We start from the raw sequence: 22,384 nt of genomic DNA on the forward strand, positions 1-22,384 counted from the left end.
TAAAAAATCTTATCCGAAATTACAAATAATTTTATTTTGTATTGTTTAAACAAACAAAAAAAACTAATATTTTATTGTCTATTGTCAGAGGGGAGGGCTCCATGGGTAGAGATGCAAATGACAATTACTGTTCATTAATGACAGTTACTATTCATTAAAGGCAGTTATTGTTCAAAATGGTGGATTCAATAGTGGATTGCCAGGGGGGAGGGCTCCATGGGTGGAGTTGCTCTTATAGTAGATCATCATGGTCGGTCACCACTCACTGTTTTCATATCTAAGTTGTGATTCCATTTCATTCCTTGCATTTGTATCAATTTAGTATCATATCATATACCAATTTCATTACTTGTTTGGTATTAGTATCCAGATTTGTACGAGTTTTATCATCGGTTCATGTTCCAAATCTAATTTTTGTTCAAGTTACTATTTTGGGTAAATTACATTTTATCCCCTTAGATTTCGATGTAATTACAACCTTATACAACATCTTTAAAACATTTTAATCTCATACATTAAGTATTATTTTTTTTTCAATTTCATACAAACATTAAAAAATCTGTTAGGTTAACCGTTAAGTGATGACGTGACAAATATGGGGTCCCCATTTGTGCTGACATGACTATCACATTTGAGTTACGTAGCTAAATAATTAATAAAAAAAATTTAAAATATTAAAATAATTAATTAAAGAAAAGTTAAAAAAAAAAAAACCCCCAAAATCCCCTTCGTCTTCCCCACTCGAGCCCACCCCCTTCCCCCATCCCCATCACCCACCTCTTCCCCCATTAATCACTTCGTAGGCATCCGCCGGAAATCCGGTGTACTTCTACGACCTTGGCAATCCCCTACCCCCAAAATTCTTGAAATTGCTAACTTTCCCCGATATCTTGTCCATTCCAGACATGAGCATATGAGTCGAATTCCCAATCTCAGCCCTCAAACTGTCCCTCTCCTTCACCGCCTCCTCGAATTGCTTCGCAATCTCCTCCCTTTGCTGTAAGACGAAAGGGGTGGGCTCGGGTGGGGAGGACGAAGGAGAGTTTGGGTTTTATTTTTTTATTTTTTTATTTTTATTTTACTTTTCTTTAATTCATTATTTTAATATTTTAAATTTTTTATTAAGTGTTTAGCCACATGGCACAAATGTGGCAGCCACTTCAGTACAAATGGGGACCCTATATTTGCCATGTCATCACTTAATGGTTAACTTAACAGATTTTTTAACGGTTGTATGAAATTGAAAAAAATAATACTAAATGTATGAGATTGAAATGTTTTAAAGATGTTGTATGAGGTTGTAATTACACCGAAACCTGAGGGGGTAAAATGTAATTTACCCTACTATTTTGATTTTGATTCAAGTTTCTCTTTTAGCATCAATTGCAACTACGTCTTAGTCTAGTGATACTATCTTCCAAACTTTAAAGTAAGTTCGAGGTTGAAATCTTGCCCACATTAAAAAGAATCGGTGTTGGAGTGATTTATGGTGACATGTTGTTGTTGACTGTATCGGTCTTTAGCCTTATATCACTTTGTTGTATGTTGTTTCTATGGTTTGTAGCATTGTTTGTCCTCTGTGTGGGCTTTTCTAGTGTACTTTAGCTTTGCCCGGTGTAATTTTAGTTTAACAAAAAAAAAAAAAAAAAAGGAAGTTCAAATTTCAAATTTGAAAACACAAGGACCAAATTGTAAATATGACACAAACAAGTGAAAATGAAGTTTTTAACCCTAAAGGATCAAACTGCAAATATCAAGCACTAAAGTTGTAATTAACACAAACTCCAGGTCCAAAATTGCAATTCCTCCTGCGTTAACACCTTTGGCAAACTCTCCCCCTCTCACACAAGTTTTTGACTTGGTTTTTATGATAGATAGAGAAATAAGGGGGGGGGAGAGAGCAATGAAGGGAGCTGATGCCGCGCTCTACAACCCTCGAACGGTCGAGGAGGTTTTCAGAGATTTCAAGGGCCGCAGAACTGGAATGATCAAGGCTCTCACTTCAGGTAATTTCGTCTTTGTACTTTATTTTTACTTCGAATCTTTCATTTTTTTTTTTGAAACTTTTTAAGTTACTAATTGAAGTTGTATTGGTTTTGGAGGAAACCCAGAAGGGAAATTGGTGTTTTTTCACTGATTAGTGAGATTATTTGATTTGGGATTTGGAAATTAGTCTTCTGTTTCGTCGTCTCCTTGTTTTTTCTGTTGACTTGACAAGTGGGTTTAAAAAATGGATATTTTTCTACTGTGTTTAGCTTCTGTGTTTGGTTTGAGAGTAAATCCAGAAAACTAAATGGAAGTAAATTTTGAATATTTACATTTAATGTAGTTTTGGGTTTGGATTATTTTGTTTTGTTTCAAATTAGAATTTGAGTGATAGGGAATTCTCACTTCCCCCCTTCTGAATAGGGTTTAGCTCATTTCTCAAATTCTGTTCGGTTTCCAAGAAAAACGAGGAAATGAAAGGATAGAAGATTGGTGAATTCACTGAATTGAATGGTTGAAGTTATTCCCTTGCTTTCATTTCTGCTATGTGCTTTTAGGTTTCAAGCTCATTGAGGATGGTAAAATCAATTATTTTGGTTTTGGAATTCTACTTTGTTTTTCGGCTTTAGTGCTTGAGAGAAGCTGAAATGTGATTTTATGTATGGTTATTGTATTGGTCTGTGATTTGGAAGTAAGTTTCAGACTAGTTCGTGTTTTACGTTTTCTCCTCTTAACACATTTGTCTCTACAGTATATTTAGTGTTTTTTGTATTAGGAGTGAAGAGAGGGATGCTGGAAGACTATGTTTCTGAATTGGACGTTTTACTTTGTCTTGTAAAGGGGAAAAATGTTTACCTTCTGTGAGAAAGCAGATAACGGATTAGAAACCAAGGTTTGAAAAAACGGGTGATATTGCACAATATATCTCTTGTTGCGGAGAGGTTTTTGTGATGTAGCGCAAAAATATAACGATATTTCTCTTTCACCTGCACCAACCCCGAATTCTGTGGACGATATGTTTCAGAACAGCCAGATACGGGCAGTATTTTCGATTCTGAACCGAGATCTACTATTGGCCGACGCCATTTATGGCGATTCTTCAAGAACCAGAGTTGTGGTGGGGTCACAGTCAAGGGTTATGGTTGGTGGTAGGTGTGGGTTGTGGGGTGCAGGTGGAAGGCTGGTCGGGTAGATGCGGGTTAGGGGGGGTGGAAAATAGCCAAGTAGTTGCGATTGGTGGGAGGAGTTGCTGGGATGTGTGGGAAGGAGAAGTTGTGGGAAATGGTTCTAGGAAAAGAAGATGAGATTATTTTATGAAGTTTTAAAATTGATTAATAATGGATTTGGATATTGTATAATGATTATTCTGACTTTTTATATTGTTAAATATTTAAACCTGTTCTATTGGATAGTTTAAATTTTATAAGGATGTATGACATTGCAACTGAAACACAGTTTTGTTTATGATATGACAATGTATAAAAAAATGAGTTGAGATTGTATTTGCAACTTGAGGATGCAAATTGTAACTTATCTTAAATTATATATATTTTGGTGCAAGTTTATTATATGTTTATTCAATGCTAATTTGCGCTATGCAAGTCTTGAATAGCTTACACGAAACCACAACATAGTGTGAGATTGCATAGCGAAACCTCCCACGCTACGCTTTACGCTGGAAGCTTTCTTAACTGGAGCGTGTATTTGTTCCTTAATTTGTTGGAGGATGACTTCGCCTTTACAGGCTTCAATAAAGAACTCATGAACCAAAGTGAATGAATATTTTTTGTTTGTTTTTATTTATAGAAATGAACCTCTATTTGGAAGTGAAGAAACATAGGGATACAAAAAACCAAAATGTGAGAAACTAGATTTGAGTACTATCGTATCACATGAACATCTTGTGATTTGTTGAATGGAGAGCCATGACAAAAGAAAATCCCGTTTTGCATGAGTTTTGTTTGTTTTGAATTATGTAATTTTTTTCATTGTAATGGACCATTACAGTTTTATGTTTTAAAGGATTTTGAAAATTTTGTTGGACTTGTAGTAGTTTGCATTAAGAACTTTGTTTTTTTTGTTTGACTGTAGATTGATTTATATGATTTTGATTTTTTGTTGCAGATGTTGAAAAATTCTTTCAGATGTGTGATCCTGGTAAGTTTTCTATGCTTTATGAATTTATATCATAAGTGTGGCATCTATTTAACATGTGAGCTATGTATGAACTGTTCCTTTGTTTCTTGGAGTTGTAAATGGTGATCTGTAACAAATTTGGAACTTAACTAGGTTGTCATTACATCTTTCCCGTTACTTTCAGGAATCTATTGTATTGGTCATCTAATTAGCTGTTTGCAACAAAGCTCTACATGGAAACCTTTGTTCAAACAAGTTAATGGAGTTGCTCAGGCTGTTACTCATTGGAAAAAGTTCAAATGAGTTTAGCATATTGCAGGAACAGTTTTGGTCAATAATTTGAATTTTGGAATATACGATTGAATCATGTTGTTTCATTCTAATAGGTAAATAATGTCTAAAGGGAAACAGCTAATTAAAGATTTTAGAGAGAATTAGGAAGAAACTCTTTTCTTTTCTTTGTGTGCACGTATATGTACAATGTACATGTGCTTTGTCCAAGGGATCAATTCAATTGAAATTTGTGACATGCATGCTTGTGTCGTGTTATGAGTTATATTTAATTTTCTTAAGAGCTGTAGTCCAAGGAGAATTAACTGCCGTTTACAGTGTTTTAAATATGTTGCATCCTGGACAAGGCTTTTGTGATATAGAGATAGCAATGATGATTATTTTTGTTATGATATAGCGTTCCTGTAATTTTTGTCGGTCTCTGTGCATTATTGTTTTAATGGTTTTGTATGGTTTCCATGAATCACTGGTACTTCGTTGCCTTGCACTGTTGTACCTTCATATATGTTCAAAGCCTTGTGAAATTTGGTCTGTTATACCTTATGTTCAGATTTTTTTTGGAAATTAAAGCCGTATTTAATTGGGTTTCCTCGTCAATTATCATTTTTGGTTGTTACTTCCTATTTGTGGCTATGTTTTTGCTGTCTGTTTCAACCATCTTTATGAAATATTTTCTACTTACAGAGAAGGAGAATCTTTCCTTATATGGATATCCTAGTGAGCAGTGGGAAGTCAACCTACCTGCTGAAGAAGTGCCTCCAGAGCTGCCAGAGCCTGCACTGGGTATCAACTTTGCAAGAGATGGTATGGCAGAAAAAGACTGGCTATCTTTGGTTGCTGTTCATAGTGATGCCTGGCTAGTTTCTGTTGCATTCTACTTTGGTGCCAGATTTGGGTTCGATAAGGCTGACAGGTAAGTTGCAACCACTCTGTATACAATTCCCTTGATCAGACGCTGCATGATTGTGAATAAAGTTCATTTTTTGTTTGTAAATGTTTTTTCTGGTAGAAGTATTGATAGATAAACATCGGTGTATCTTTTTTAGTGCATTTCCTTCTATGTGGAACGCTAAATTGGTAGTTTTCAGTTAAATTTATTTATTTATTATTATTTTTGTTTGGTTGACGGTGGCTGCTAGTAAATAATAAGTATTAGTCATGTGATAAATAATAATCTAGGTACACAACCAAACTGCTTATGTTTGCTTTAAGCTTTTGTTTTTTTTTTTGTCAAAGTTGATTCTTTCAATGCTTTTATGTGGTTCTGAGCTTCTATTCAATGTATTGTATCTTGGTTTTTGCTGCAGGAAGCGGCTTTTTAATATGATTAATGAACTGCCAACAATATTTGAAGTTGTGACTGGTACAGCAAAAAAACAAGTAAAGGAGAAGTCATCTTCAAATCATGGCAGCAACAAATCCAAGTCAAGCTCCAAAGCGGTAAAAAGTTACATTCCATGTGTGCTTCTGTTTCAAGAAAATGGGTGCTATATTTTTGTGGAGTTTAGATTTATGGCTACTGTCTATATGTTGGCGTGCACTTTAGGGCAGGTCGCGTTAACTATGTGATCAGTGGCTTGATCAGTCACCACGGTTTTCAAATGAGATGATGCTGTTGTTTATGTAATCGGCCTTTTATTAGATTCTCCGTTGTCACACTTTTAAGTATAGTTAACGGACATGAAACAATTATAGTATTTATTTTTGTGGCAAAAAAAGCAGCGAGGATCAGAATTGCACGGAAGACATTCAGAAGTAGTGCAGCCAAAGGACGAAGATGAGGGCTTGGACGAAGAGGAGGAAGATGAACGTGAAGAGACATGTGGGGCATGTGGTGGAGGAGGACCGTCCTCACTGGACGAACCCTGGATTTTCTGTGATTTTTGTGAGACGTGGTTCCACATGAAATGCGTGAAGATGACCCCCGCAAGGGCAAAACAGATTAAGCAGTACAAATGCCCTTCATGCAGCAACAAGAGAGCCCGGCCTGATTAATTCTAAACGCTCCCGATGGTTTTATTCTCGAAAATCCACTCTGTTTAAGACTATTTGTTGTAACGCTGCTGTCATAGTTTGCTGCTACTTGGCTCTCTTCCTAAACGTGCTTTCCATTCCAGGCTACCACTTTAGCGATAGATTTTTGATTTGTTTGTTCCTATGAAACATTTGTCACTCTTTTCATATATTTATCCAAGTAATTTTAGTGTTCTGAATACTTTATTTACATCACTTACTGCATTACATTACGTCGCCAGTGTGTTATTAATCCACATGTACTGAATGGAGGGGAGCACCACGTCCTGATGTGATTCTCAGCAAGTCCGGTGTATGGAGGATTTTCATGGCAAAGATACACAGATCCTTTGCCAATGATCGACACTTACAAGTTTTTCCTCATATGACGTTATACTATTGACATGAGCCGTTATAATGTCAATGTACCCAAACTTGCTCTTGTAGTGTATGGCCTTGGATGTGGTTATAGTGTGAGAAGAGACCATGGATGTTTCATATGGTTATACATTACTTCAGAAAAATTGTTGGCTGGCATGGAGTGTTAAAAGCAATCATAAAGCTCGTTTGAAAGTACCTTTAAAATAGTTGAAAACGTTTTTAGTGAAAATGTTTTTAACTAATTTTGCTTTTATTATTCATAATTTTTCAGTTCAAATTCTTCGTTTATAAGACCCCAATCACTCAAAGCTTCAAATTTCAGAAATTTATCTCTTCTTGACATTCTTTAACCTTAATAGTAGTTAATTAATCAGCTGGAACAAAAAAAGTGAGGGAGATATAAAAACACACAAACATAATGTGAGTATGAAAATGGCATTTATGGGACAATAAATTTTTCTGCCCACGACATGTGGCACTCAGGATGGTTAGAATGACCGAAAAGCTCTTAGAGTGAGGTCGAAAGATACATGGGTATTCCGAATCGGACTACCACATGTCATGGTAGTCCGACACGGTTCCATTAGCTCTAAGCCCATTGAAGATATTATTTGTCTTATAAGTAATGAAACTCTTATTCAAGTCAAATTATGATATCTTAGGTATTAGACAATGTAATCATAACCTTAGGAGGATTGGACATTTTATCTTAGATTACCTCCCAGTTTAATTGGGATTGCTCTCTCAGGATCTCTATATACACTCTAGCTTGGGAGAAGCATCTCCCACACGTCACGCCATAGGTCATTCATCAAGGATGGTACATGATGTCACACACATCACACCACTCATTCTTTAGAACTATACCCATGATTTGATTCTCTAACCCCAGAGATATGTAGGTAGTTTGATCTGGATTCAATCACCCCCCAATCAACCCCATTCTCGACTTCTCGAAGTTCATGGGCAATTCTAACTGAATTGCGCCTCCATTTCCGACCGATTTTGGTTTAAACAGGAAAGCCTAGGCTTTTGCTTTCTCTTTTGTACTTGGTTGAGGATATGAGATTAATCAAAGGCTGTCACTGAGATTTTGAGAGCATGAGACAAGATATTAGGAAGGAATCCTTGAGTTTTGAGGGTCTTCAATGCGTTTTACATTGGTATGGGTTCAACAAAAAAAAAAATTAAAGAAAGAAAGAAAAGAAAACTAGTATGGAGCCCCTCATAGTTGTACAAGGTTTGGGCCCATTTTTCAGAACTATAAAAATTAAACTAAAAACATATACACAAAAAAAAAAAGAAGGAAATTTGACAGAAAATGGGGGCCATTTTCTTCATATTGGGAGTAAAATAGAATTTTTGAGATATACACAGAACATGCAAATGACATGCACAATAATATGACAGAAATAAGATTTTTCTAAAACTTGAAATGACCAAATTTCCCTCCCATATAAATGGGTTATTTTGTCCAACCCAGTCAACATTTTCTCCTTCTTTGTTCGAGAACTCCGAATGGCACGACCCCTAGCTTCTTGTTCGAAACCCCCAACCGGAGCGACCCCTAGCTCAACGAACACTAACACTGAACGGTGCAGCCCCCAGCTCGATGAACCTTAAGTTTCCAAATCCTTTTCCACTTTTCTAACCGATGCCAAGTTTCCAATCATCTGACAATCAATGTCGTTTTAACTCAGATCTTGTGCTTTTGTGCCCAACGATTCAATGTTTTGAATTGAATTTTTATTATTTGAACTTAGATTTTCTCAATTTGGGAATTTAGGGTTTTGTACAGTTAAATTGAGGGAAATTAACTGATTAGGCTTTAGGGTTGTATAATTGCATGTATTTTGAAATTAATTTTGTTCATGGTTTGTTCGATCTATATTTAATTTTCGGTTGTGAATATTGTGTACATATTATGTGCATGTGAATATGATATTGTTGAAAATTAATTGATTCAGTTGTACTTTGGTTCATGAATTGGTGTAGATGTTGGGCATACTTGCTTGAATTTGGTCCATATTCTATGCATATGATATGGTGTAGATGTTGGGCATAGTTGCTTGAATTTGGTTCATGAATTGGTTGAATTTGATCCTGATGAAAGACTGCACATCCTTTGTAGATTATATAATGTGTATATACTATGCATTACCTGTGTGCATGTTTATGTTATTAATTTGATGTGCGTATAAAACCTTATGGTTCTCATTGTTTGATTGAAAGACTGTGTTGGAAATCTTGCATGTCGAAAGTGAAATTTTCTCTTCCGGCAGAACTAGTGTGTTCACTAGATGAGGTCTTTATTGCCACCATCTCCTGTCTATCATACATGACAAGGTGTCCTTCTAACATAAGAGGCCGAATTTCAAGAGATAAGCTTATGAAATTCAAGTATTCTTGTTTCGGTCATCTTGTTGACGTGGACTGCATTAATTGGTTAGGGCAACTAAACCACTATGCTATCCTTAGGGCTATTAAGAATCGAGTGACCAACAAATCCATATCCTTCCTATTTGGGGAAGATGTTGTGACATTCAGGAGCTGAAAATTATGTTTGATCTTTGGACTAAGGGGGTGTATTCAATTGGGAATTTGAGAGATTTTAATGGATTCATAAATCTATGAATTTTTATGGAGTTTAACTGATTTGTAGAGATTTCATGTAAAATTTTGATTCAATTCCTTCGAAATCTCATGGGGAGAGGTAAGATTTGTGGCTGCTTAAAATGCACTACAAAATCTCTCTAATTCCCTCTAATTCCTCAACTTTTGTAAATTCTTTAAATTCAAACTCTAATTGAATACACATGAAATTAGGCCTGGCATTTTCAACCCAACCTATTAACCCGACCCGACTCGACCCGTTAAAATTAGTATTCGAATGGGTGATAAACGGGTCAGGTGGTTAACGGGTCAACCCGTTAATCACCGGTTGAATAATGGGTCAGTTTGGGTGAACTCGCGAAACCTGTTAACCACCCGTTAACACCCGTTAGTAAGGACTTTTGTGTAATTTCAATAGTTTCCAAAACCCTCAGGTTCCTAACTCTCTCGCTGCCTCACACACTGTTGCAATATGTTTAACAAATCCCACCACCCAAAACATTGTTTCCACCACCAAGAACAGCAAGACCAACTTATCTTCTCCCTCTTCTCCCGCATCGAAGCCCTTGAAGCCTTCCTCCACCATTACTCCTCCTCCCACCATTCCCACTCTCCGTACTCGCGGTCTCTCAGAGACTCCGCCGCCCGAGTGATTCAAACCCACTTCCGTGCTTTCCTCGTTCGCAGATCACAAACCCTCAGGCAGCTCAAAGACCTTGCATTCATCAAGTCTGCTTTTACCTTTCTCAAATCCTCGATTTCTAGTGAGACCCACTTGGATTTTCACGCCATTTCTCAGAAATCCATCAATTTACTTCTCAAGCTCGACTCGATTCAGGTAAATAATTTCATGGGTAATTGCAATTTTACTATTTTTTTTATAAAGTTACTGCCTTTTTGTTATTTGTATATTCTCCAATTAAAATTTCTATTTTTGGGTAAATTGGAGCTGTTAATTTACCCCCATGAAGTTAAAAGTATTGAGTTTGCTTTGTTTTGGTTGGTTTTTGGATTGGAATTGGGTTGTTGTTTTTGTTTTGATTAGTTCTTAGGTTAAATATTTAGTTTTGATACTTTCTTGTGTTGTTATAAGCTTAAATCTATGGTGGGTGTTTGTGTTTTCTGTTTCTTCTGTCCGATTTGCAATTTCATTTCTTTCCTGCGAGTATGAACTAGTTATGATGGGTTATCTGATATTTAGTTTGTAGTGAGAGGATGCAATGCAAGAAGGTTGGCAAAAAAGCAGCAGAGGATGCAATGCAAGAAGAAGAAAGAGAGCTACTGTAGTCTGTAGTGAGACATTGGTTGAGATTTGAGAAGGAGAATTACTGTATTTTACTTATGTTTGTACCATACTTAGGGCCTCTCTATTTAGATCTCGTATAAATACTCGGGGGACTCAAATGTAATTATGTAATAAATGCAAAGGCAAATATATAATAAGTGAGGAGCCCTTATTCTATAAAAGGGCCTCCTCACCCTTACAAACCTGAAGCTCTCTGAAGCTCCCTCAAGCCCTCATCCTTATAAACAGAGAGCCATCTCTCAAACTCTCTCTTTCTCTAGGGGACTCCCCTTCACCCTTGTAATCCATACATACAGTTAGAGAGAAATACAATATCAGTGTGGATGTAGCCCAAACATTGGGGTGAACCACGATACATCTTGTGTTCTTTACATTTCTTGCAGATTCACGATCGGATTTACGTTGTTCCAAGACCCCTTCGGTTTTGTGCATCAACAACTTATATTCATGTTAAGATTCGGAGACGCATGTAATTGATAGAAAGTCGAATTCTACTATATAAAATGGCGTTGTAATTGATTTGGATGAAATGTGTAAAAAAAACCAAAAAAAAAAAAAAAAAACAAGTAACGGGTGACCCGTTAGCTTAATGGGTCGGGTTCAACCCGTCCCAAACCAAGTAAAGCCGACCCGTCTGATTTGGAGCCAGAAGCGTAAATAAATGTAGCTCGTACACCATTTCAGCCCTCTCCAATGCTACAAATTTTTTTTTTGATAGTCAAGGCGAGGATGTCGGAGTTGTCTCAAATCCCCTGTGCATTATCTCCACGCCTGATTTGGAGGTTTTCGTCGACGTAGTGACGAACTGGATTTGCTGAGGTACGTTCCCTTTTGGTGGTAATTCAAAAAATTGAATATTCAACAGCTATCCATATTGGAATAACAACTTGTGGTTTTTTTTTTCGTACCAGCGATACAATGAACTTATACACATTGGCGACTGTGGGTCGGGAATTTTTTACCACACATTCATTCGAAGGGTAGTCTGCACAGCAACGTAAATATTTTTTTTGAATTTTTAACTAGTTTCGGTTTACCATATTATGAGTCAGCACACGTGTTTAATATTTCTTTTTACAATGCATTTCACCTTGGATTTAGCACATCAACTTTGACATTTACCTTCCGAGGAAGCGCATTGGACCATCCTAAAGTTTTTGGGGATTGGTGGACAACAATTGACTGTTTTTTATGGGTAAGTTTTATGTTGTTATTCTTACCCTCAATTCTGTTTACATATGTTCCTTCTACGAATTCATTGTGATTTACAAATAGGTAGACATGTCCTTTGTTTTTGTTTTATGTGGGAAAATCTTTAATTTTATTGCAATGCATCGGTGCAGGAAAAAATGAAAAAGGAAGTTGAGAATTTATAGAAAACCAAACCAAACGAGTTAGGGGTGAGGATCGGAGATCAAGAAATACCAAAGAGCGACCGTTTTCGTTACCTAGGATCTATCTTGCAAAAGAACGGAGAATTAGATGGAGATCTCAACCATAGAATACAAGCTGGATGGATGAAGTGGAAGAGTGCATCCGGCGTGTTGTGTGACCGCCGTATGCCACTGAAGCTCAAGGGAAAATTTTATAGGACGGCAATAAGGCCAGCGATGCTGTATGGCACAGAATGTTGGGCGGTGAAGCATCAACACATACACAAAATGGGTGTAGCGGAGATGAGGATGCTTCGTTGGATGTGTGGGCACACGAGAAAGGATAAGATTAAGAATGAGGATATCCGGGGTAAAGTAGGAGTAGCCGAAATTGAAGGCAAGATGAGAGAAAATCGGTTACGGTGGTTTGGACATGTGCAACGAAGGCCTACTGACGCTCCGATTAGAAGATGCGACTATGGGACAGAGGTTCAGGGCCGAAGGGGTAGAGGAAGACCTAGGAAAACTTTGGAAGAGACTCTAAGAAAAGACTTAGAGTACTTGGATCTAATGAAGGACATGACACAGGACCGAGCACAATGGCGTTCTAAGATTCATATAGCCGATCCCACTCAGTGACTTGGATTTTCCAAGTCTCCAATCGAGAAGTTTTCCTCACTCGGGAAATTAAGGGAACACTACCCCAACCTACATGCTCCATTCAGAAAGTTTCAACATACAAGCTTCAACAAAAGAAAATTCAAAGAACTTAGCGAAGAAGGTTTTGGTGTATTTAACACAACACGTTGAAATGAAGGAAAACTTATTTATTGATATCCCCGATAAGCTACAAATGTGTACATATACATGAGTCAAAATAAACAAACAAGAGGGAGCCTTCACAAGGGTTGCTTAGGAGAAGTCTCAGCAGTCGGTAGAGCCCCAGAAAGAGAAGGCACCGGAGGGGGATCATTCGGAACCTCAGTACTGGACAGAACCCTAGAAGGAGGAGGCATCAGAGGTTGATTATTTGGAGCTTCATTACGCGGTACAGCCCCAGAAGACGAAGGCAATAAATGCCTTTGGAACAAACCCACAAATCTCTGATGATCAAGTAAAACCTGACCATCAGTTTCCTTCATCTGGTCAAGCTTCCTCTTCATGTTTGTAGCATAGTCATGTGCGAGCCGGTGCAACTGTTTATTCTCATGCTTGAGCCCTCTAATCTCCTGTTTGAGACTCATCACCTCAGCCGCCAATGATTCAACTTGGCGGGTTCGAGCAAATAGGCGTTGTGCCATATTAGACACAGAACCTGCACACTGAACACTGAGAGCCAGCGAATCCTTAACAGCTAACTCATCAGACCGTTTGGAAAGTAGTCTGTTATCTTTGGGAGTGAGAAGGTTCCTGGCCACCACCGCAGCAGTCATATCATTCTTCATCACGGAATCCCCAACGGTAAGAGGACCAGTAGGGGAGACGAAGGATGGGCGCCATATGTTGTCTGGAGAAGGCGGGGCTGCCTCTTCAACAAGGTTCAAGTCAAAACGACGGTCGGAGGGGCCAGACATTTTCAAAGCTGTTGAAGAGAGAAGAGGTTGGACAAATCAAGATCTTAGAAGTGCAAGAATGCTACTGGTGGAGATTCAAGTGTGCTTTGGAACTTAATGCCAGCCCCTATAAAAATCTGCACTCGACGGATCTTCAGAAATCGAAGAGGCGCCTGCTTTCTCAAAAGCTGGGCTGCTTAGAGACCACGAGGGTTGATCTCAGAAATCGAAGAGGCGTTTGCTTTCTCAAAAGTTAGGCTGCTCAAAGACCACGAAGGCCGATCTCAGAAATCGAAGAGGCGCTCGCTTTCTCAAAAGCTGGGCTCCTCAGAGACCACGATGGCCGATCTCAGAAATCGAAGAGGCACCTACTTTTCCAGCCTTGTCAGCACCTGTCACACGCACACTCAGCTTTGCGGAAATTATGGGCATTCTGTCGAAGACTTCTGAGGAAGTAGAAAACACATGAATCTTACTGTTCAATCACCCACTTCCCACACGCAACACTAGCTCATGGGTACCACAGATAACTTTGCCAAAGTTCTCTGCCAAAATTGAGCACGTAAAGCTTGCAACTCCCACTACATCGCTCTGACCAAGAAAGGTAAAAGAATAGCAAAGAAACAGCACTAACAAAGTTTAGACCCATAAATTTTGAAGGTCTAGCTACCATATTATTACCCACAAGGGTAAAGGAACAATACCACTGCTGGATAATTGGAAAGTCCCTGTGTGTCAACCTCTGTGCTTCGTGGCAAGGTAGACTAGTAAACATGCCCAACCTTTACTCACACTCGAGAAAACACTACCAATAAGATTGCTTGCTCCAAAATCGAAGAGGCACCGTCCTCCGAATCTCGAGAGCCAGACTCCCAACATGACTACTTTCTCAAAAATCGAAGAGAGGGTAAAGGAACAGTACCATTGCTGGATAATTGGAAAATCCCTGTGTGTCAACCTCTGTGCTTCGTGGCAAGGTAGACTAGCAAACATGCCCAACCTTTACTCACATTCGAGAAAACACTCCCAACAAGATTGCTTGCTCCAAAATCGAAGAGGCACTGCCCTCCGAATCTCGAGAGCCAGACTCCCAACATGATTACTTTCTCAAAAATCGAAGTGACACTGCTCCCCGAATCTCGAGAGCCAGACCCCCATCATGATTGCTTTCTTAAAAATCGAAGATGTATCGTTCTCCGAATCAATCGAAGAGACGCTCGCTTTCTCAAAAGCTGGGCTGCTCAGAAACCACGAGGGCCGATCTCAGAAATCGAAGAGGCACCTACTTTTCTAGCCTTGTCAGCACCTGTCACACGCACACTCAGCTTTGCGGAAATTATGGGCATTCTGTCGAAGACTTCTCGAGAGCACAGACCACTTTTTCAAAGTGCTCTGACAGAGTTAAAACATGTGAAGCTGGCAGCTCCCACTACCGTGCTATGACCAAGCAGGGTAAAGGAATAGCATTACTACTTGTTGTTAGGGAGACTCCTATATATGTCGACCTCCATCCCCAACGGACAGGCAGACCTGCAAAAATGTTCAACCCTTCCTCATATTTGAGAGGGCACTCCCAACGAAGCCTTTCGAAATATTCAGCTTTCTTTCCCCCCGATAATACCTTTGCAAACAAGCTATACTAGAGCAAGAATATCTCATATCATCAGGGTTAAAAGCAAGAGTATCCCATATCATGCTTTTTCCCTGTCTTTTCCTTTGGCCTTGTTGTTACCTGCAAGACAAGGAGAAAGAGAGCAATCAGTCAGCACTTGGAATCAAGCTTCCAGCCAGGAACTGACTGCCTGGAACCCCTTACCTGATTACTTACCTGGCATTGCTCTCGAGTACTCATCTTCAACATCTTATGTTTCCAGGGAAGATACCGCATCTGCTTGAGGAACAGATAGGGCAAGTGCGAAGGATACAAGGAAGCATGTGGAGACAAGCGTAACAGCACACGTGCCGATACATCCATTACTCTGTCAAAAGCAAAAGTATCCCATATCAGCAGGGTCGAACGTACTCTAGATTTGATGGACTTGTTTTGACCCTCAAATTCTTCAGTCGGCTCTGGAGGAAACCAGAAAACCCTCCAGCTCAGTTCAAGAATAAGCCTGTGGAAAGTTACTTCTTCAAAAGCAAAAGTATCCCATATCATCTCTTCTCATCTTTCTTCTCTTTATCCTTCATGCTGCTGCAAGATGGGGAGAAGGTGAACAATCAGCCGGAGCTCTGATTGCTTACCTTGTCTGTCACCTCTTTCAGCAGATCCCGTAGCTCGGCGACTTGGGAGACTCCTACTACATGGTTTGTATCGCGCTTGACCAAGCCTGAAACTACAAGTAAGCTTCAAGTGAAATTGATACATTACCTTGTGCATCTCCACCAGTTAAAGATACCACCCCTGGATGGAGGAAGAGTACTTCCAGAGAAGATGCCACATCTACTTATGTGACAGATAAGGCAAGTCAAGACGATACCACACTCCGATACTTAGAAGTTTCGTGATTACGAGATCATTCTCTCACAATATTTCCTAATGTCATTTGTACTAAATCATTCACTTGTACTCACTAAAGGAGAGCTTGAACCTATGTACTTGTGTAAACCCTTCACAATTAATGAGAACTCTTCTATTCCGTGGACGTAGCCAATCTGGGTGAACCACGTACATCTTGTGTTTGCTTTCCTATCTCTATTCATTTATATACTTATCCACACTAATGACCGGAGCAATCTAGCGAAGATCACAAAAAGCGACCGTTTTTGCTGCCTAGGATCTATCTTGCAAGAGAACGGAGAATTAGATGGAGATCTCAACCATAGAATACGACCTGGACGGATGAAGTGTAAGAGTGCATCCGGCGTGTTATGTGACCGTCGTAGGCCACTGAAGCTCAAGGGAAAATTTTATAGGACGACAATAAGGCCAACGATGTTGTATGGCACAGAATGTTGGACGGTGAAGCATCAACACGTACACAAAATGGGTGTAGCGGAGATGAGGATGCTTCGTGGGATGTGTGGGCACACGAGAAAGGATAAGATTGGGCATGAGGATATCCGAGGTAAAGTAGGAGTAGCCGAAATTGAAGGAAAGATGAGAGAAAATCGGTTCCGGTGATTTGGACATGGGCAAAGAAGGCCGACTGACGCTCCGGTTCGAAGATGTGACTACGGGACAGAGGTTCAGGGCCGAAGGGATAGAGGAAGACCTAGGAAAACTTTAGAAGAGACTCTAAGAAAAGACTTAGAGTACTTGGATCGAACGGAGGACATGACACAAAACCGAGCGCAATGGCGTTCTAGGATTCATATAGCCGACCCCACTTAGTGGGAAAAGGCTTTGTTGTTGTTGTTGTTGGGGAAGAGAATGACTCAACCATCAAGTACCGTATGCTTGACTTGGTAGAAGACCTACCCTTCGGGTTCAGCATCGTTCCAATTGTTAATGCCAACCATCACCACCGCTGCTTTGACCTAGTACACCGCTATCAAAGAAAAAAAAAAGTAGAGAAATCGGGGGAGGAATCCAGGACCTGAGGGGGTTTCCCTATGCATTCCAGGTAATTTCATTCTTTCTTTTTTTTTTATTAAAGTTCAACGTACTTTTACATTCGTTTCTGCTGCAAATTTTTTATAGTATCACTTTCGATTTTGCAGATTTAGTTGTTCAAATTGTCGTACCTAAAGACAAAAAACAACTCAAGGGTGTGGATTGAGAACCTTAAGTTATTACCCTGAATTTTCTGTTGGGTCACCAATATAAATCCGTCACATGAGAAGCTGAAGAGGGGTCTATTTAGTTAAGGAAAGGTACATGTTTCATATCATCCCGCAGCAAGTTCTTGCAGTTTTAATAAAATGACTGCATTTAAAAAATTGATTGTACTAACTCATGCAATACCGATTTGTCTAATGCAGCTTGTCGTCCAACTCATTACTCCCACTTAGGTAGAAAAAAATGCGCGTTACTAGAAAAACATTTTTGAAGAAGTTGAGCCTTTTATGAAAGCAATATCGCAGCGTGAATATAAAGCTTTTGAGGATGTTGATGATGACTCCGAAGTGACTCCTTCATCAAAAGTCAAAGGGAAGGTGAAGACAGGACACCAAGGGAAGCGAGTGTTGCCATCCACTTCCAATTCAGCGATTTGTACGTAAATCCGCGCACATTATAGTTTGAATTTAGACTCATTATTGTACTGTTTATGTGAATGGATATTGCTTTCGGGGATAATTGATGAAATCAATGTTTTTCATATGCATGATTATGAGCTTGTTCCAAGGCGAGTGTTTGATGAGTTCACATAGTCGCTAGAGGTCCCGTTGACAACAATTTTAGACGAATTAGAGGCTGAGCGGGGTGCCCGGAGAGCCATGATGGCCGAGGTTAAGCGTCTATGAGCCGACGTAGCCGACCAATCCTTTAGAAGCCCCCGAACCTTGATAAGTCGGTAGGTACAACATAAGACGCATAAGAAGAAGTTGGGGATACCAAGTTGGATAAATCTGGTACCCCACCATAAGACCATGACATGGCTTACGAAGATTTTACTGTATCATCCACTCAACCTCATCGTCCGCTCACCTCACACCTCTACCTTCGAACAAAAGTCGCCTGCAGCAAAGGACAAAGGTATATTGACATGAGATGTCACTATTCTGACTTTTGATGTCCTATTGCCCAACATAGTTTCGACTTGTAATGCAATGGATGTCGCTCAATCACTCATGCATATATTGGAGTTTAAATTGGATGGTGACTTGGGAGAAAGGCAAGTTGTGTATCTTCAAAAAGGAGATGACAACATTGAGGACAGCGGGCAAAATGAGGAAGGGGTCGCCGGTCCGTCTGATTTGGAGCCAGAAGCGTAAATAAATGTAGCTCGTACACCATTTCAGCCCTCTCCAATGCTACAAATTTTTTTTTTGATAGTCAAGGCGAGGATGTCGGAGTTGTCTCAAATCCCCTGTGCATTATCTCCACGCCTGATTTGGAGGTTTTCGTCGACGTAGTGACGAACTGGATTTGCTGAGGTACGTTCCCTTTTGGTGGTAATTCAAAAAATTGAATATTCAACAGCTATCCATATTGGAATAACAACTTGTGGTTTTTTTTTTCGTACCAGCGATACAATGAACTTATACACATTGGCGACTGTGGGTCGGGAATTTTTTACCACACATTCATTCGAAGGGTAGTCTGCACAGCAACGTAAATATTTTTTTTGAATTTTTAACTAGTTTCGGTTTACCATATTATGAGTCAGCACACGTGTTTAATATTTCTTTTTACAATGCATTTCACCTTGGATTTAGCACATCAACTTTGACATTTACCTTCCGAGGAAGCGCATTGGACCATCCTAAAGTTTTTGGGGATTGGTGGACAACAATTGACTGTTTTTTATGGGTAAGTTTTATGTTGTTATTCTTACCCTCAATTCTGTTTACATATGTTCCTTCTACGAATTCATTGTGATTTACAAATAGGTAGACATGTCCTTTGTTTTTGTTTTATGTGGGAAAATCTTTAATTTTATTGCAATGCATCGGTGCAGGAAAAAATGAAAAAGGAAGTTGAGAATTTATAGAAAACCAAACCAAATGTTAAGGCCAATGGGAAGGCAAAGGCGAAAGAAGCTATAGTTTTATGCCTTTGAGGCAGCTGATCAATGTCGTATTAGGAACTGCAGGCATTATGCCACACATGCATCCATGAGAGGATGTCGACGAAGTATTCATCCCATGTCACGTGAATGGCGACCACTTCTGTTGGTTAGTGTCCATCTTGTACGTCGCACCATCACAATTTATGATTCAAATTTCTTGAGGTCAGGGTGGGAAAAATGAAGAAACAACTTGCACATCTTTATTTTGTAATTCCTAGTATTCTGAAGGTGACGTGATTCGACAAGGCGTGACCTGATTTGAGCCTAACCCAGAAAATGATGGATAAACTGTTTAGCATTTATTCAAATGTGGGCAGCAGGACAACAAGTACGTTCTTTTCCAACTTATCTTTAAGTTCATTTTAAATGTCTTAAATATCAAGTGCGTTGTAACATGCACGTGTTGTTGTGCGCATGCACTTGTTGTTATGTGATAGAGCGGGCTACAGAGTTTTCTTGCTTAAATTTTCCGACTACCTTTCCATTGGCTTGGGAATCGACAACGCAATTCCAAAGAATATGGGGTATTTTTTTCAGACTGAAGCTTGTGATGGAGTTCATGCGAGGTAGTGCGTCTCTGTGAAGTAATATCTGGACAACATTTATTTGACTACATTTTTCGTTAAATTTTGCATTTCGATTTGTTTTAAGTTTCGTACACTTTGCGGCTTTTTCACGTAAATGTTTTCGTAATTTTAGTATTTAGCGGATTGGTGTTTGTCTTGCCTTGTAAATGTTATCATAATTTTAGTATGCAATGTGCATATCATGTGCATGTGCTGAGCATGCAGTGTGCATGACATGTGCATCCTTTGAGCATGTTCTGTGCATGTCTCAAAACTCCTATTTTGGTCCCATGATTAAGCAAATGGTTTATTTCCAAATAATAAATTATGTTTGTACCATACTTGACCAATCCCGAAATTACTGAGCACCGGTCAACGTTATACCGTCAAGGACCCAGAAGAGTTTCCCTCCAACCAGGAGGCCAATCACAATGCGACACGTGTCGACATCAGAAGCCAATCATAGCGCGACACGTGTCAACATAGAAGCCAATCACAACAAGACACGTGTCAATATCAGAATAAAGCTAGAAACTCTTCTATAAAAGGAGATCATTCTCCCACAATATGGCCTAATGTCATTGGTACTAAATCATTCACTTGTACTCATTAAAGGAGAGCTTGAACCTATGAACTTGTGTAAACCCTTCACAATTAATGAGAACTCCTCTACTCCGTGGACGTAGCCAATCTGGGTGAACCACGTACATCTTGTGTTTGCTTCCTTGTCTTTATCCATTTACATACTTATCCACACTAATGACCGGAGTAATCTAGCGAAGGTCACAAACTTAACACTTTCTGTTGTACCGAAGTCCTCACTGATTTTGTGCATCAACATTTGGCGCCGTCTGTGGGAACAACACTTATTCCCACTCTCTTCAGCTTTGCCAAACTGGTTTCCACCATTCGTACACTCTCTTTTGACCATGCATCCCTCTTTAACATAGGGAGCGAAGGAAGCCACAGCACACAGAATGACACCCCTCTTGCATCTAGTGCGAATCAACGAAAGAAGGAAGGAAAAAGGGTTGCTCTTCAAGCTAAAGTCGATGAGTTAGAGGCTCAGAACAATAAGATAGCAATGAAGAATGAGGTTCTCCAGGAGCAGTATGAGAAGCTTTTTGAGACGCTCCACGAAACTAGGCGTACTTAAACACGCAAGCTCGTTGCCCCTGTAGACATCAACCATCATCTGGGTACCCCCCAACACGGAGGGTCACCTCCCTTCGACATGGGTATCCCTGATGAGGAGCGAGCTAATCATCAAAACATTGATCAACATGAGACTTCTCTCAACCCAGATGCTTCGACCAGAAGCAGGAGAAGTGGAGGAAGACACCTCCTTGCATAAGGGTTGAAAGGATCGAAAGCCGTTTATCGTGACTGCCGAGACTTCCTAAAACAACGTTGAGAGAATCCTTCCACATATGCTCGAAGATCAATGACCCAAGGGTTTCTGAAAGATTCGGTCTCCTCCCACGACCCAGGCCAGCTACCAATCTAGGGAAGGAACAACAGGTCCCAGAGGAACATGAAAGTACAGGGGACTCTGAGGTATTCCGATAGACTCGCCCTAGAAGTCAGTACGGCGAGTCCAAGAAAAAACCACACGCCCTTGCTCAAACTTTCCTACTTCTAAGAGGCGATGGAGACTCACGAAAGAAAATTCCAGTAGTACATGACTCCACTTAGGACCCCCTTGTCCTACAGCTCATTGAAGAAGTAAACAAGTTGAAAGCCAAACGTCAGGTCGAGATACCTGACTGGAACCAACCCAGGCTTGGCCCCCTCACAAGGAAGATCTTCGACACCCCCTTCAAGTGAAGACAAAACAAAAGCTTGGTTTACAACTCTATACTGGAAGGGAGGACCCAATTGAACACCTTAACCTTTTTGAGTCCACCATGGCATATCAGATGCACACCGACGAAGAATGATGTCTTCTCTTCCCCTCTACCCTCTCTGGCGGAGCTCTAAACTGGTATTGCCGTCTTCCACCTGAGACAGTAGACTCATTTGAGGAACTGAGGAAACTGTTTGTCTCTCAACACATCTTCCAGACCGATCGCTTGCATTCTATAGATGACTTGTACACTATTCGCCAGAAGCCGGACGAGTCACTACGAGAGTATGTCGGTCGTTTCAGCCATGAGTATTCTCGCTGTGCTGAGGCAGATGACAAGACCGCCTTCAAGGCCTTCATGGCAGGCCTACGTGATTGTTTCTTTAAGTACATGATTAATGCCAACACTTGGAAGACTTACTCTGAGGTGATGGCATAGGCTTACAACCACGTCTTCGCCGAAATAAGGACATACTAAGGGAACCCCCATATGGTTAACCCCTATCAACAAGTGGGAAGTGGAAGTCAAGTTCTACCAAGTGAGGAGATCTTGGCCATTTAGACACCCATTGCATCATCTCATGCCTCATTTAGCTATTCGCTAAGTCACCAAACGTATATGTCTCTTGGTAAGAGGAAGGATAA

General features: G+C 39.8%; 1 protein-coding gene across 2 annotated transcripts; it reads left to right on the top strand.

Annotated features, from left to right (window-relative positions):
* The first annotated feature begins 1,797 nt into the window (after positions 1-1,797).
* LOC103453593 (PHD finger protein ALFIN-LIKE 4-like) lies at positions 1,798-6,628 on the top strand. 2 transcript variants are annotated; one of them, XM_008393145.4, is made up of 5 exons: positions 1,798-2,006; positions 4,111-4,143; positions 5,098-5,326; positions 5,721-5,853; positions 6,133-6,628. In XM_008393145.4, the coding sequence occupies exons 1-5, from the start codon at positions 1,868-1,870 to the stop codon at positions 6,406-6,408; spliced, it is 810 nt and encodes a 269-aa protein (XP_008391367.3). In that variant the 5' UTR covers positions 1,798-1,867; the 3' UTR covers positions 6,409-6,628. The 2 variants fall into 2 exon arrangements, with proteins under 2 accessions (XP_008391367.3, XP_008391368.3); XM_008393146.4 differs by having other exon boundaries at positions 6,136-6,628.
* The last annotated feature ends 15,756 nt before the right edge of the window (positions 6,629-22,384 follow it).

Source organism: Malus domestica, chromosome 09, assembly GCF_042453785.1.
Source record: "Malus domestica chromosome 09, GDT2T_hap1".
Lineage (NCBI taxonomy): Eukaryota > Viridiplantae > Streptophyta > Magnoliopsida > Rosales > Rosaceae > Malus > Malus domestica.

Excerpts from the sequence above, each read along its gene's own strand:
- LOC103453593 (XM_008393145.4), top strand. The coding sequence starts at position 1,868 with ATGATAGATAGAGAAATAAGGGGGGGGGAGAGAGCAATGAAGGGAGCT. Across the intron at positions 4,144-5,097 it reads CTTTCAGATGTGTGATCCTG|AGAAGGAGAATCTTTCCTTA; the intron begins GTAAGTTTTCTA and ends TTCTACTTACAG. Across the intron at positions 5,327-5,720 it reads GGGTTCGATAAGGCTGACAG|GAAGCGGCTTTTTAATATGA; the intron begins GTAAGTTGCAAC and ends TTTTTGCTGCAG.